This window comes from Lacerta agilis, chromosome 13, assembly GCF_009819535.1.
Source record: "Lacerta agilis isolate rLacAgi1 chromosome 13, rLacAgi1.pri, whole genome shotgun sequence".
Lineage (NCBI taxonomy): Eukaryota > Metazoa > Chordata > Lepidosauria > Squamata > Lacertidae > Lacerta > Lacerta agilis.
This window is the reverse complement of record NC_046324.1, coordinates 28,750,304-28,762,120: the sequence shown is the minus strand read 5'-3', so window position 1 is coordinate 28,762,120 and position 11,817 is coordinate 28,750,304. Positions and strand designations below refer to the sequence as shown.

General features: G+C 46.9%; 1 protein-coding gene across 1 annotated transcript; it reads left to right on the top strand.

The window, feature by feature from the left end:
- Nucleotides 1–3,737: 3,737 nt before the first annotated feature.
- On the top strand, nucleotides 3,738–10,832 carry MLST8 (MTOR associated protein, LST8 homolog). The gene is made up of 9 exons (XM_033167466.1): nucleotides 3,738–3,833; nucleotides 5,036–5,175; nucleotides 5,290–5,341; nucleotides 6,359–6,521; nucleotides 7,940–8,015; nucleotides 8,657–8,809; nucleotides 9,272–9,396; nucleotides 9,919–10,082; nucleotides 10,390–10,832. Exons 2-9 carry the CDS (start codon nucleotides 5,047–5,049, stop codon nucleotides 10,506–10,508), a joined length of 981 nt encoding a protein of 326 aa, XP_033023357.1. The 5' UTR covers nucleotides 3,738–3,833; nucleotides 5,036–5,046; the 3' UTR covers nucleotides 10,509–10,832.
- The last annotated feature ends 985 nt before the right edge of the window (nucleotides 10,833–11,817 follow it).

Sequence of the window (11,817 nt, the reverse complement as noted above, 5' to 3'; positions counted from 1 at the left end):
TGGCCCTGTTAGCTTGGGATGATGGGAGTTGTAGTCCCAAAACATCTGGAGGGCAGAGTTTGGGGGTGCCTGACCTGGGAACCTTCTGTATGCAAAGCAGGGGCTCTGCCACTAAGCTTGTGGAACAGAAGGAGCTACTTCAGATTGCTCTGTCCCTGATACCTCCCACTCCTCTTTATCGAGTCTCTGCCTTATGGGTCTGTCCTATCTTGAGTCAGACCAGTGGTCCATCTAGCTCAGTATTGTCTGCACTGACTGGCAGCAGCTCTCCAGGACTTCATTCACGGTTCTCTCCCAGACCTACCTGGAGATGCCATTGGGGACTGAACCTGGGACCTCCTGCAGGCAAAGAGATCCATAAAACACTGCGCCATAGCCCTTTGTGTGGGATCTGGGGCTGCTCAACCCAAGCCCTGAGGAGAAGATTGTACAATTTCCAAAAATACAGGTGCAGGGGCTTAAGGCACCACCTCCTCACACATGGTTCCCTTGCCCTTGACCCCATGTCTATTGGGAATGGTGGGGTGGAATGCAAGAAGCCCAACAGTGGGTTGTGCCAAGAGCCAATGACAAGCAAAGCCAGCTCTAGTTCTGTCCCCATCCTCATCCTCCTTGTAAACTCAGCAGGGAGGAGCAGGAGGAAGCAAATCGGCAGTGCTACCCTCTAGACTGGTTTTGAGTAAGCAGCTAGCCAGGGATTGGCCATAGGCAGGGCGAGACAGGTGGTGGAACAGTGCCCCGTTTGCCCCAATGGGCCAGTACCCACTGATCCAATGTATGAGTGGTGAGCTGAAGACACAGCACTCCACACATGCTCAGGAGCTCTTTCTCTGTAGTGTCACATCACATTCTCCAGGGCTGAGCTCCAAGACTGGAAAAGGCGGGTTCAGGAGCTGAGGCCAGGCAAGAATCGAGCCCTGCGTGTTTTAGGTTATGTGTACAAAAAGAGTCATCACAGGTCAGTGACCCAACAGTATGAACACACTTCATCCCTGGGGCTTTTGAAAATAATCATAATAAATCATAATAACCACAACAACTCACAGCATGCTCAGTTTGGCACGTAGATGTGATACGTTTATTTTATTAATAGTCAAACTTTTATTCAAAGGAGGAACAGGTGGGTCTCAAGGCCTTCTCCCCATTCCTCATTTCATCCTGACAGCAGCTTTGTGAAGCAGGCTAGGCTGGGTGATGGTAACTGGCCAAAGTCACCCATGGTTGAGTGGCAATCTGAGCCCATGTCTCCCATGTCCTAGTCCAAGACCCTAACCACTACACCACACTGCCTCTCAGGCACACTGTCTGGGGCTGCTGAGAATTGTAGTGCAAAATACCTGGAGGGCACTCAGCTGGCTTCTGCCCCCTGTGCATGCTGAAACAGCCCTCCATAAAATTTCTGACGAGCTCCTCACCTCCATATCCAATGATATGGCACTAGATCCTTATCCCTCTTGATCTCTCAGTACAATCTCCCCTGCTTGACTCCCTTTTTACCCTAGGACTTTAATGTTTATTTTATTGTCATTATTTGTGAGCATGTTTTTTTTATTATAAAGCAGGGGTCAGCAAACTTTTTCAGCAGGGGGCTGGTCCACTGTCCCTCGGACCTTGTGGGGGGTCGGACTATATTTTGGAGGGGGGGGGGAATGAACGAATTCCTATGCCCTACAAATAACCCAGAGATGCATTTTAAATAAAAGCACACATTCTACTCATGTAAAAACACCAGGCAGGCCCCACAATAACCCAGAGATGCATTTTAAATAAAAGGACACATTCTACTCATGTAAAAACATGCTGATTCCCGGACCGTCTGTGGGCCAGATTTAGAAGGTGACTGGGCTGGATATGGCCCCTGGTCCTTAGTTTGCCTTCCCATGCTATAAAGGAACAAGTACAAACAAACTGAAGTTTACAGCATGCAGTACAGAGCAATTTAAACCCCAAGCAACGTAAATAATTCCAATTGTACTATAACATGAGAGTCATTTTGCTATGTTCTTATCGAAGCCAAGTATGACTATATACTGGAGGAACAATGGGGTGATTATGTTCTGCCTTATTAGTACAGGAGATAAAGTGATGCCAAATTGCACACACAAAAATTGTCCTGTGTGCTTTATTCCCTGATAACCTTTTAATGCTGGGGAGATCTTTTCAAGTGAGTCTGCTTGCCATATTTTACTAATAATTGAGATTTGTCAAAGGGAAGGTTTCCCCAGAATTTAGCAGCAGACACCAAAAGGTGAGTAACAATTGGGTTTTGAAATTGTGCTGCTGCAGTAGAAGGAGGCAAGTGGGGGAAAGGCAGCTGTCTGGAAGAGGGAAAATGGGGAGAGGTACTGCTCCCCTTGTGAAAGCAGCTGTCTCGAAGAGGCTGGTGTCTCTGGGAGGTCATTTTCATCAGGCCTAGGCCCACCTGGCACCATAGACATCAGCCCAAACCTGCCCATCTTAAGTTGTACCTGTGCTGGGGAAGGGATGATATAAAGTCAACCTACCAGGGTGACCCCAAAGGAGTTTGTCTCTTTGGGGTGCAAAGAGAGCTCACCTGTTTCAGTTTTTTTGTGTGCATGGGTTTCTGTGCGGTGTCGTTTGTCTATTTCTCGGGGTTTTGCTGTGGTTTTTTTCCTATGCCATTTCTGAGGTGAGAGGCTGGATGTTTTGATTTGATGTACCGGTAATACGTACTTGTACTTCTGCTTTTCCAGCAGCAAATGTTGAGTTCCAAGTGGCACAAAAAACCCCAACAATGATTAGAATAATAGAATTGCGGAGTTGGGAGCGACCTTGAGGATTTTAGTTCAACTCCCTGCAATGAAGGAATATGCAGCTGTCTCATATGGAGGATCGAATCTGCAAGTTTGGTATTAGCAACACCACGCTCTAACCAACTGAGTGTTGCAGTCACTGCAATATCAGACACAGCAGCAGATAAATATAGCTCACAACAAGAACGGATTCATCAAAGCAATTAATACAATTAAGTGAAGTCACAGTATAATTCAAAATATGTGGCCTGGATTGGTATTCATGCCCCTGAAGTAAGAGTCCAGCCCTGCATGGAAGTGATCCCTTCCTGGGTGTGAGGCAGGAGGGGAATGTGGAGTTTTTGTCTCAGGATAACTCTCATGCTGGAGGCTTTATGGCGGCCTTTACCCATGGCCTGTCAAAATATTTCCATAAAACCTCTTTTCCCCAAGCCTGGTGCCCTCCAGATATTGTGGACTACAAATCCCATCAGCCTCGGTCAGCCCGGTCACGCTCCCATTAGCCCCAGAACCGTACCTGGCTCTGATGGCTTGGGCTGATGGGAGTTGTAGTCCAAAAATCTGCAAAGCACCAGGATGGGGAAGGCTGTTAGGAGTTTTCCCCCCCTGACAGATCGTACTGCGCATGCCTCATTTTAGCCGCGGCCTGTTCCTCCTCCAAATGAACAGAAGGGGCTGTTTTTCTTGGGCAGCAGGCAGGATGAGCCCATAGATGCACCAAACTCAGAGAAACATGTTGATGGAGGGAAGGGTGTGATGTTCTACACACTTACCTGGGAGCAACTCCCATGGAACTTAATAGCGTCTATGTCTGAATAGACATGTGTAGGTTTCCTCTGTAAAATCTCGGTTTCCTTCATTGTTTGGGTAGGCCTCACAAAAAGGAACTCGGAAGTCGGATACCGATGTGCATCTATAATTTGGCAAGTCTATGAAAAAGCACTACAAACATAGGACTTCGAACTCTTTGATTTCTTCCGACGCAAGCGTAGTTTGAACCGGGTAAGATCTGGCGTGCGCATGCGCTTTGCCGGCTCCCTCCCTCCTCTGGTTCTGACGGTAAGTGTCCTTTTCGCACCCCCTCCCCACCCGCCAGTCCCCAATAAATGGGGCAGGGAATCTCCCTCTGTGGATCAGAGACAGTGCTCTGCGATGAAAATATAATGTATAATTTCAAGTTTTAATTCTTATTCCAATATTTATTTTAATTTATGTTGCATTTTAATTTTTGCAATGCTCACCCTTTCCCTCCTGTTTGCTTTCAGCGGTCCAAACTTATTTTATTTGCTTCTTGGATTTAGATGCCCTTTTTCCTCTGAGGAGCTCAAAGTGTCCTCTGTTCCAGCCTTCCATTTTATTGTCACAGCTACACTGTGAGCCATGTTTTGTTTGGACTTGATAGAATTGGGCTTTGAACCCAGGACTAGTCAGACACGCTCCAGCTGCTGCATCACTCCTTGCCTTGTTACCCCTCCTTGGGTGGGTGGGTGAAGCAGCGATCGGCTGCATGCCACTATTGATATTTGGGGAGTGTGCTGTGTGCATTGAGGGGCTGTATAAAAATGAAACAAACAAACAAACAAACATTGCAATTCAAGGCTGAGCCAATCCATATTGCCAGAATAGCTTGAACCCACCGTTACCCTACCAGCCCTCTCCAGTGTGTGTGCTCTGCTCTACAAATTTGATCCAGGTTCCTAACAGTTTTTAATAAGGGTTTACACACACACATGGGATTTCTTTCAGATTCCTGCATCCTCCTTCTGAAAGATGCAGGGACATGGCAACATACATAGACAGACAGACAGACAGACAGACAGACAGAAAGTCTTGCAGGGACTCCATGGAAAACAAAACAAAATAAAAAATTCCTTCCAGTAGCACCTTAGAGACCAACTAAGTTTGTTCTTGGTATGAGCTTTCGTGTGCATGCACACTTCTTATACGAAAGCTCATACCAAGAACAAACTTAGTTGGTCTCTAAGGTGCTACTGGAAGGAATTTTTTGTTTTGTTTTGACTATGGCAGACCAACACGGCTACCTACCTGTCCATGGAAAACAGTGTGACTTGAGCCTGGCTTGTCATAAGAATTTACTCCACTGGGTCAGAACGATAGCCCATCTAGTCCAGCATTCTGTTTTCACAATAGCCAACCAGATGCCCCAAAGGGAAGCCCCCAAGTCAGACCTGAGCACAGGAGCTCCCTCCCCTTGCTGCAGTATTCAGAACTCCTACCCCTCTGTCTTTCTGCATCCTTAGAAACCTGCACCATGAACACAGCACAGGGCACAGTAGGCAGCGACCCTGTCATCTTGGCCACTGCCGGCTATGACCACACAGTTCGCTTCTGGCAGGCCCACAGTGGGATATGCACCCGGACCGTCCAGCACCAAGATTCTGTATCCTTTTGATGCGCCAGCTGTAACAGGATTTTGGCTCTGCTAACCTTACTTAGTGTTTCACTATAGCTACATGGGCCAGCCTGTTTTGTCTTCCTTAACCACATTTGCCAGCAGGTCAATGCTCTCGAGATCACCCCAGATCGAAGCATGATTGCTGCTGCAGGTAAGTGTGGCGTATTCCAAGAGCACGGAGGTGCAACCTTGTCTTTCCAACCTTGTCTCTCCAAGGGCATGATGTCTCTAATGCTGATGGCTCTGCCAAGGAATTGTGAGGTTGGTGTGTTGGCTACAGACATCTAACAGTGAATTCTCTCCATGATCACAAAGCTATGGCCTCAGGAGAAGCTAGGGAGGTTATTTCCAGCCCAGAGAAACACCCTCCCCCATGCTTGTTAGTTGATGCCAGCCCTACCATCAGGTAAAGTAAAGGAAATGCAACATGCCCCATCCCACTGCCCTGGTCATTCCTTTCCTCTGTCCTTATTTGGAGTTGATTGATTGCTCCAAAGAGCTCAATGTGGTGCCCATGGTTCTCCCTCTCCTTATTTAATCCCCACATCAACTCTGTGAGGTAGGTTAGGCTGTGAGGCAGTGATTGTCCCACACGGTCACCCAGTGAGATTCATGGCCAAGTGGGGACTTGAACCCTGGTCTCCAGACCTAACCTGACACTCTAACCATTACGCCACACTGGCTCTCCAGTTAGGACAGTAGCAGGGCTAGGAAGAAAGGATAGACACAGAAGAGGGGACCTATCTGTTGTTTATAGTGTTGGGATTTACTGTTACAGGGATTCCTGGTTAAAAAGATAAACTGCTTACAGTTCATAGAATCATAGAGCTGGAAAGGACCTTAGTCTAACTTCCACTAAGACATTTATTTCTAATAGAGAACAACTTTGCTTTTAAACCTCCGAAGTTTAGTTGAAACCTTGCTTTTGAACCTGCCGGTGTGGGTGCTACCTACCTTAGTATGAGCAAACCAAAATAAATTTGAATTTGCTGTCCCCATCCCCTTAATACTTGCCACTGCAGCTGAAGGAAAATGACTGCTTTAACCTTTTGTGGGTCTTGACATGAGTTCTTATTCTGCCAGTTGCCTGCAGAAAATTCTGTGCAAAGGTCAAAATTGTGCTTTTGAACTAGCTATGAACTAGTGGGGGGGGGGGTCTTTTGCCCAGGCTATCAACACATCCGTATGTATGACTTGAACTCCAATAACCCAAACCCTGTTATCAACTACGACGGTGTCAGCAAGAACATCACCTCTGTTGGCTTCCATGAAGATGGTCGCTGGATGTACACGGGAGGCGAGGACTGCATGGCCCGCATCTGGGACCTCAGGTAAGCCTCTGGAGCTCTGCTCCTTTCCATAACCCGGAGAAAGGGGATAGATAAAAGTTTTTCTCCTGCTCTCACAGGAGACCCAGTGAAGCTGCATGTTGGAAAACTCAGGACAGATAAAAGAAATGACTTCATCATGCAGTGCACAGTTAAATTATGGAGCTGACTCCCACAGGAGGCAGTGATGGCCAACAAATTGGATCGCTCTAAAAGGAGATTAGAAAAAATTAGTGGAGGAGTAAAATATTGATAGGTATTAGCCACATCAGCTATGCTTTGCCTCCATAGTTGGAGGCAGAAATATTTCTGATTTGCCATTGGCCTGATACAACAGCAAAGCTCTTCTTATGACTATGGATCTGCAAGGAAAGTCAGTGAGTTTGACGATCTGCAAGATACACAAGAGATTCTTTCCTCAAATAATGATTAAGCAGCATTGTTGGCAAGAAGGCAGGTGTCATGGGGTCGTGACCAATGGTTCTTGCAGCCTAAATCAGATGCTCTCTCAGTTTAGGGTGGCCACATAGCACCACAGAACTGCAAGAGACTTGAAGGTCATGCAGTTTGACTCCCGATGCAGCAACAAGGTTGTCTGAGTCAAGAGTTTTCTAGTGTGACCTCAAGCAAAACTCCATCCCACTGAGTTTAATGAGCTTTCCTTCCTAGTGGATTTATTTATCTATAAGAATATTTATACACCAACTCTTAAAAAAATATGGTGGTGTACAATAAAATCATTTAAAACATCCGGAAATTGTAAGATCATAGAATACAGAACAAACAAACAACTCAAAATTAAAAGTGGTTATCCAGAGTTTTAGGATTGCAGCCTGCATGCCGAATCTGCATCTAGTGGCTTGCCAGTTTAATTCTTGACAGTCTTGTTTAATGTTACAAGAGAAAGGAGAGTAGAAGGAAGAGGGGGAGAAGTCCAGCTTGTCTGACCTAAAGTTTGGGAGCTTTGGGAGTGAACAAACTGCTGATTTTCAGAGGGGTTGCTGTGTTAGTCTGTTGCACCTTAAGGCAAACAAATTTATAATGGCGTAAGATTTGGAGACGACAGGCCACTTCATTGGATGCATGAACTGTTATCCTGAGTTGCAGGAGTGGATATATTGAGGGTGAATTTTAAATTGTGACTTGGAGGGGGGATGGACCACAATGTAAGTTTACCCTCTATGTAGTTCAGGAAGAGGAATCTGCACATTTAGGGTTTGATCCCCTAAGCATTGTTTAATGCGCTCCACTGAGGGTTTGGCCAGGAGATGTTTCTTTGAAATATAAAATCTGATTGCAAAGGAGGCTTTCCTGGTGAATGAAGTTCGCAAAAAGTGCTTTGGAGCTCCCTGGAGTAATGGCAGTGAAGGGGTTATGCTTTGGCTCCCCTGTCATTCTGCCTGCGTCTGTTCTGTTCCCAGGTCCCGCAACCTCCAGTGCCAGCGCATTTTCCAAGTGAATGCCCCCATCAACTGTGTCTGCCTCCATCCCAATCAGGTATGAATCACAGAATTGTAGGGTTGGAAGGGACTCCAACGTCCACCCAGTCCAACCCCCTGCAATGCAGGAATTCCAGCTAAAGTCACTGACATGTGGCCATCCAGTTTCCAGTGAAGGGGAGTCTGTTTCACTGTCAGACTGCTCTTAGCATCAGGAAGTTCTTCCTAATGTTTAGTTAGAATCTCCTTTCTTTTCATTTAAATCCATGGGTTCAGGTTCTCCCCTCCGGAGCATCAGAAAATAAGCTTGCTCCATTTTCTATGTGACAGCTCTTCCAATATCCGAAGGTGGCTCTCATATCACCTCTCACTATTCTTCTCACCAGGCTACACAAGTCGAAATCAGTCAACATGAAGCCCTCCCATCCACACATTCTAGATACTTTTATTTTCTGACATTCCTATTCCACCTTTCGTCCCTTGTGGAATCCAAAAGGGTGGGTTTGTGGGTTTCCAGACAGCCACCCACCCACCCAGGTACTGACCAGATCTAGACCTGCTTAGGGAGGTGTCCTCATGTGACTTCAGACCATCCTCTGGGAACGTCTCCCATCTCCATGCAGTCTTCCAAATGGTGGGGATTTGCAGGGTCTGTTCTTGAGAGGTGATGGCCCTTTTTGTGTGTGTTTCTGTCCACAGGCAGAACTTATTGTTGGGGACCAGAGTGGGGCCATTCACATTTGGGACTTGAAGACGGACCACAATGAACAGCTCATCCCAGAGCTGGAAGTCTCTGTCAACTCTGTTCATATTGATCCTGATGCCAGCTACATGGCTGCCGTTAACAGTTCAGTAAGTGCTGGCTGGCTTTGTGGTGCACAGAGATGCGCTATAGCTTGCCTATTGCTTCTCTGCTTGCATCTTGTTTATAGAGAGTCCACAGTGGCTGTGTTTGCAGGTAATGCTAAACCAGGGTTTATTTTAACCAGGGTTTATTCAACAAACCAAGAATTGCCTGACAGAGGAACAAACAAGCCATCCAAAATTTTTGTTTTCCAGATACTCTTGCCTCGGGCCACTGTAGCTCAGCAAAGGCCTGGGGTGGATTGGTCTAACAAATCATGGTTAAGCAAGGCTCCAGAGTTTGCCAAACCATAGTTACCTCAAGCCATGGTTAGTCTGCTGGGCTGGGTTTGCACATGCCAGTTAGGTTAACTAACTCTGGCTTGGTGTCATGTGACAACCAGATCTAAGCTTTCAAGGGATTTGGCAGGCAGATGGCCTCTCAGATGTTCCATTCCCCTCCCATTGCAGGGAAACTGTTATGTGTGGAATCTCACAGGTGGCATCGGAGACGAGGTGACGCAGCTCATCCCAAAGACAAAGATTCCTGCGCACAGCCGCTATGCTCTCCAGTGCAAATTCAGCCCAGACTCCACGTGAGTAGGACTGGCTTTCTAGGGTTTCATATGGTGGTGGTGGGGCATTCCCAGTCCTATCTGCAGATGCCATAAGGAATTGAACCTGGGGCTGCCTGCATAGCAGACTCTCTTACCACTGAGCTACAGAGCTTCCCTATAAGGATTCTTTTTGGGACCCATAACTATGGAAGCTTTCTCCATTTAGTGCCAGTGTGGTGTAGTGGTTAGAGCGTTGGACCAGGACCTGGGAGACCAGGGTTCAGATCCCCACTCGGCCATGAAACTCACTGGGGGACCTTGGGGGGGGGGCAGTCACTGCCTCAGCCTAAACCTACACCAGAGGGTTGTTGTGAGGATTAAATGTGGAAGAGGAGAACTATGTATGCCACCTTGAGGAGGGGATGAAAATAAACAATACATTCTTTAAAATCCGGCAGTATAAATAGGGACTTTATGTTATCAGTTATTTTGGGTGACACTTCTAGCCTGTGTTCCGCCTGCCTTGCCCCACTCTGACTAGTCTTCCGTCTTCTGCTCCAGGCTTTTGGCGACCTGTTCTGCTGACCAAACCTGCAAGATCTGGAGGACCTCTAACTTCTCTCTGATGACGGAATTGAGCATCAAGAGCAACAATCCAGGGGAAACCTCCCGTGGCTGGATGTGGGACTGCGCGTTTTCAGGGGACTCTCAGTACATTGTCACAGGTGAACAAGGGTGGGCCCACCTTTCCTTGGAGAATGAATAGAAAGGATGACAAGGGATATTAAGCCCCCTGTGGCCAGGCCAAGCTATTTTGGTACCTTATGTAGAAAATGTCTCATTTCTCCCTCCCACCCTACTAAAAAAAAGGAAGGTTTCGAACAACGTACCAACAGTATATAATTCTATAAATGCTTTATGAAGTAGCTCACTAATCGTTAAGCCAACCTTGTAAAGCAGTTCAGTGGCATCCATATATTGCCGATTGTTGTGTGTGTTTGTGGCTTCACAGTGTCCCTTTTCCTTCCCCAGCTTCCTCGGATAATCTGGCCAGGCTCTGGTGTGTGGAAACGGGCGAGATCAAGCGGGAATACAGTGGGCATCAGAAAGCGGTTGTCTGCCTTGCTTTCAACGACAGCGTCTTGGGCTGAGGAGGAAGGCTGTGCTCACAAGATTGCTGCAAGACTGTGGTTTTTTTTTTTTTGGTCAGGTGTGCAAAGACTGTGTTGCCACCCACAGCTGCCTTTTCTGCAGAAGAGCCGGATTCAAGTGAAACTAACTGAAGGCACCTTAACCATCTTAGTCCTTTGCACAGTGGCAGGCAGTTTTAAAACAGAACCCCCAAATTTTGTTTGGCGTAAGATCTTTGTGCAAAAGCATCGCTTAACAAAGAGTAGTTTGTAAGGAGAAACTATGACACTCATCACCAATGTTACTGTATGGGATGGATCTCCCAACACAGGGTTTCAACTTGCTCTCTTTGGAGAACCACTTTCATTTAGGCGAGGCTCCCCTCTGTTCCTTCCATTCACCTTTGCCCAACGTAAATGGCTAAGCAGAAATTCCAGCTAACGTGCATACACAAACCCCATCTCCCACGCCAGGAGCAAAGGTAGGAGGCATCTGTTGCAAGCTTGCCATCTCCTGCTCCAGAAGGCTAACTGCAGTTGGAAGAAAAATGTTTTGCCCTCATTGCTTTCATGGTTACAAACTGCTGGATTGGATCAGAGGCCCATCTAGGCCAGCTACACCAGTGGGAAGCTCACAAGTAGGATGTGAGCACAGGAAAACTCATCACTGTGATTCCTGTTTTGCAGGGGGTTGGACTAGATGACCCTTTGTGTCCTTTCCAACTCTGCAATTCTTGGAGTTACTGTCTTGACTAGTAGTTATTGATAACCCTTTTCATCCTCCATGAATTGTCTAGGAGTAGACACCTCTCAAAGCCATCCAGGTCAGTAGCCATCACTGCATCTTGTGGGAGTGAATTCCCATAGTTCAGCTAGAACTTTCTTCTGTCCCTCCTGAATTTTTCAACATTAGCACCATTGGACAATCTGGGGTTCGGAGGTGGGAGCATTATGGGAGAGCGAGGAAAAAAATGCTTGTGTTTTCTAGTTGCAAGTAAAAATGCATTTAGGGCCTGACATTCAATGCTGGAGCTAGGAGTGGGGAGAGTGAGCAATGGCTTCTCCCCAGAGTTGGGGGCCCCACACCCTGTTCTGGGCTCAGAAGTGCCTTTATTAATTAGCAGATGATTTAAGGCAGCCTTTCCCCAGCTGTTTTGGACTACAACTCCCATCAGCTCCAGCACCCTATGGCAATGCCATCTGTGACTGACGTCGAGTTGTAGTCCAAAAAAGCTGGAGAGCACCAGCTTGAGGAAAGCTGATTGAGTAACGGAGCTAGCCAAGCAGTGTACCGCTGCCATACTGGTCCACAGAATTGGAAAAAAAGGAC